This window comes from Glycine soja, chromosome 18, assembly GCF_004193775.1.
Source record: "Glycine soja cultivar W05 chromosome 18, ASM419377v2, whole genome shotgun sequence".
In the NCBI taxonomy this organism is placed as follows: Eukaryota; Viridiplantae; Streptophyta; class Magnoliopsida; order Fabales; family Fabaceae; genus Glycine; species Glycine soja.
The window spans coordinates 31,095,849-31,100,140 of record NC_041019.1 but is presented as its reverse complement, the minus strand read 5'-3'; the positions used below and the strand labels follow the sequence as shown (position 1 = coordinate 31,100,140).

Genomic DNA, 4,292 nt, shown 5'->3' with positions numbered 1-4,292 from the left:
GCTGTAACCCAACAATAACATGTAAAATCAAATTTTCCTTAAATTGTATAGAATATAAATTATAGTTCATAATAGTCTACAATGCAGCATGGACTCTAATATTAGTATTGATACAAAGGATTATGTGATATAAGAAGAAAAAAATAAAGAAAAATTAATAATATTGATGAGGTGTTCGATATGGAGGGATATTAAAAAATCGAGTGGTACGATGATAGTAGATACTGGTTGTTGTTGATGTTCCGTTCCCTCCTCCCTTATCATTCGCGTGCATCTTTCTCGCATATTAAGCGCTGAAACCGACGTATACCCCTGTCCCCATTTCCTCTCTCTCTTGCCTGTCTTGTCTATTCTCACTTTCTCTCTCTCTGCTCCATTACAGTGCTCTGTCTTCTCCCCACCACCGCACTCTCTCTCTCTAAAAGATATTATCATATCGTATCACACATTCACATCCTATCATCATTCATCGTCATCGACATGTCATCCCCACTGCTTCTTCTCTTCTCCCTCTCTCGTTTCCCTCTTGACGGCGCCGTTTCGTTCTCCAGAAGATGCTTCTGCGTACTTCGCGCTGCTACTCTATGAGTATTCCCACTTCTTCTCCTTCGGTTTTTTCCACCTGGGTATGCTTCAGTTTTTGCATTCTCTCTTAAAAAAACAAGAAAGACGCGGTTTTTACTATTTATGTGGAAATGTCTGCTACAGTTTTCGATGAACTCAGTGTTATTATTTTATTTTATTTTTTTGTACTTTCATTGTTCTGAAAAAAGGATAATTAATTTATTAAATAAGTTAAATCAAGCACGCGCTTAATGGAAGTGATTAGATTATGTAATTTTCGTAGATAAAAAAGTGCGGCAGAGTGAATATTATTTTATGTATTTTACTTTATCTGATTTTGGTCAGCTGTTATCTCATTGTTTTCTAGAATTCAAAATTGCTACATAATTTTGAGTTTGGACAAATTCTTTTTTATGCTTTCTCTTTTGATTACAATTATGTTAAGCCATTATTATATCTGTGTCCACGTGCAATTGCTGTGATCTGTGGGGGATAGTTTGTCTACTTTTTGCTCTGCTTGCTCTCACTCAATGCTTCTTTTCTTCTGTGATTTTTTCAAGTTAATATAACTGAAACTGATCCTTGCAATTCTCAGTGCTAATGTGAATCTGCAATATATGATAATTCATCAAATCACTTGGGTGTTCTTTAGGATTTCAATTATTGGGAGTGGTGTTTTTAATTAATGGTTCTTTGTCATATTGCTCGAGAAATGTATGAACTAACTCAAAATCCTCCATTTCAATTAAGATTCGCAATTTTCAAATTACTTGTAATTCAATGGAACTTATATGTATTCAGAGGTATTGTGCTGCATATCGTGGTTGCTTTGTAACGAAGGGCAGAAATTGATACATTTGGCCAACTCTATTTGGTGATTTGTTGTCGCTGTTCTGAAAATCTGGTAATTTGGAAATTTGTCTACTGGTAAACTGCCAATTATGGTTAGTTAATTTTCTGTGTGAAACTTCCATGCATAATTAATGCTAAATCCTTCTAGCATGTGTAAAATGTGTAAACAAAAATTTTCTGCCATATGTTTGGCATTGTCATATATCCTCTATCTAATTTTTAATGTCATCGCTGGTTGCATCTCTACAATGCTATAACAATGGATTACCTTTGTTAGAAAATAATATTGTGCTGTATCTGTTTCTTTTTGGTAGATTTTTGTCTTTCTATCGAATTTGTAATGGATAAAATGTATTGACTTTCATCTTGAAGTGTTATTCTCATTTCTGCTTGAGATAATCTAGTGTTGTTCTAAGTCAGTCCTTATTGAAAATCCAAGCAGGGTTTTGCTATCACATTTACCTATACAAATGGGAAAGATGTTCTTCCTTTTCTTTAGTTATTCGCTAAACTTCATATCAATGTGAAGGCATTGGTATTTTTAAATGAATCACCCAACTAGTGTTCTTTTGATTCACCAGTTGACTTAAGATTGAAGATTTTAGAAAATCCATCTATTTCCTGTTTGGTATTTCTTTTGTTTCTCACCTAGTCCTTGTGAACTGATATCACGAGTTGTCATAACTTTTCTAGAGACATGATGAGTTCAAGTTTCAAGACATGGGCTGTGGGATTTGCACTTGGAAATGAAGGAGAGGCAACGTTGGAGAGCTGAAGAGGATGCTTTATTATGTTCTTATGTCAAACAGTATGGTCCTAGGGAATGGAATCTTGTGTCTCAGCGCATGAACACACCTCTTAACAGGGATGCAAAGTCGTGCTTGGAAAGGTGGAAGAACTACCTCAAGCCTGACATAAAAAAAGGTTCTCTTACCGAAGAAGAGCAGCGTCTTGTCATCCGCCTTCAAGCAAAATACGGGAACAAATGGAAGAAAATCGCTGCAGAAGTCCCAGGGCGCACTGCTAAGCGGTTAGGCAAGTGGTGGGAAGTCTTCAAAGAGAAGCAGCAGAGAGAGAAAAAGGATGTCAATAGAATCTCCGACCCAATTAACAATAGTAAGTACGAGCACATACTTGAGAGTTTTGCAGAGAAACTAGTGAAGGAACGCCCTTCACCATCATTTTTAATGGCTGCTTCCAATGGGGCATTTCTGCACACCGATACACCAGCACCTGCATCATCCTTGCTTCCTTCTTGGCTTTCTAATTCTAGTAGTCCTGCCGCTGATGGGCCAAGTTCCCTTTCGGTGACACTAAGTCTTTCTTCCTCAATGGTGATCGCGCCTCCATTTTCATGGTTGCCACCCAAGAGAGGACCAGACAATGCTCCTTTTGTTTTGGGGAATGCAGCAGCACTTCAGGGAGTTATTCCAACTCTAAGTGATAACATGCTTATGTCTCAGATGGTGGAGCACCGTAAAGAGTTGGAAGAGGGGCATCGTGCTTTGGGCACACACAAGAAGGAGGCAGCTTGGAGGTTAAGTCGGGTGGAGTTGCAGTTGGAGTCAGAGAAGACAAACCGAAGAAGGGAGAAGATTGAAGAATTTGAAGCAAAAATTAAAGCTCTTCAAGAAGAGGAGCTAGCTGCTTTGGGTAGAATTGAAGCAGAATACAGAGAACAGTTAGATGCATTAAGGAGAGATGCTGAAAACAAGGAGCAAAAGTTGGCAGAACAATGGGCTGCAAAGCATTTGCGGCTTACTAGGTTACTAGAGCAATTAGGGTGCAGAGCAGGGCTCCCTTAGCCAAATGCAAGATGAAGATATCTTTTGGCAAAATGGATATTGGTGCTCTTATGACTTGAATGATATGCAGTTTGTGATCTTGGTATATTTTTATTATAGATGTGTATGAATGTCCTATCTATTCATACAACTTGAGTAACTTCTCTTAGAAGTTGAATTACATGGATATAGTATAACATCCAAGTTTATGAACTTAGTTATATTTCTGAACATGCATGTCCCCAAATTCTTTTCTTGGAGTGGCATTAGCTGAACGGCTATATGTATGTAATATTCAAGTATTACTATGAGACTACCATAACTACGTTGCACAATAATGAGATTGAGTTAAATATAGATTCATAGATGAACATGGGCAATACTCCTTTCATGGAATCCAAAATCCTAGAAAAGCGAGTAGATTGTGACAAGAAGTAATTTGTCAAATATTTTGACAGTAACCAGAGATTGAATTGGGAAATTGAGATGAAGTAACGAGAAAGAATGACAGATAAGATTTGAGAGAGAATAGAGCAAACTTTTATTATAATACATTAGAATATTTAATTCAGATACATGATAGGCTTTTATATGAATATGAATGTTGTTGAGAAATGTCTATGATTCATGCCAAAAATGTGTTCGCATACAAAGCCTTCAATTTAACCCAAACGCTATACGTACCAACAATTAAGTTATTATGTCGTCATTGTAGTCTTTGCCTACGGATCTCAATCAACATTGAATAAGCAAACTTCCACAAGATATGAAAAAGTATGTTTCATAAAGTATTGCAAGATACTGAATTTCTAAGAATAAAGCGTTTAATGATACAACATGTCGAGTTTGAACACAATGGGTTAGAGAGACTAGTAGCAACTTGGAGAAGGAATCCCATAGTAGTCTAGCGGCAGGTATCCACTTGTAGCACCCCAACATTTGAATAAGCTTAGAGAAGAGAATATACCTTGGAATATATCATTAGTGAATCACTAATAGTGATATCTGTTGGTTTAAAATGAAATGGAGAAGTGGTTCCCCATTTGTGAAGCGTGCCTTTTGCGTCACTCAAAGGGAATGATTATTGAAAGT

At 36.9% G+C, this 4,292-nt stretch overlaps 1 protein-coding gene across 3 annotated transcripts; it reads left to right on the top strand.

The window, feature by feature from the left end:
• The first annotated feature begins 244 nt into the window (after positions 1 to 244).
• LOC114395170 (transcription factor AS1-like) lies at positions 245 to 3,553 on the top strand. 3 transcript variants are annotated; one of them, XM_028356881.1, is made up of 3 exons: positions 245 to 626; positions 1,366 to 1,468; positions 2,110 to 3,553. In XM_028356881.1, the coding sequence occupies exon 3, from the start codon at positions 2,163 to 2,165 to the stop codon at positions 3,219 to 3,221; it is 1,059 nt and encodes a 352-aa protein (XP_028212682.1). In that variant the 5' UTR covers positions 245 to 626; positions 1,366 to 1,468; positions 2,110 to 2,162; the 3' UTR covers positions 3,222 to 3,553. The 3 variants fall into 3 exon arrangements, with proteins under 3 accessions (XP_028212682.1, XP_028212683.1, XP_028212681.1); XM_028356882.1 differs by lacking the exon at positions 1,366 to 1,468 and having other exon boundaries at positions 245 to 588; XM_028356880.1 differs by lacking the exon at positions 1,366 to 1,468.
• The last annotated feature ends 739 nt before the right edge of the window (positions 3,554 to 4,292 follow it).

Excerpts from the sequence above, each read along its gene's own strand:
- LOC114395170 (XM_028356882.1), top strand. The coding sequence starts at position 2,163 with ATGAAGGAGAGGCAACGTTGGAGAGCTGAAGAGGATGCTTTATTATGT.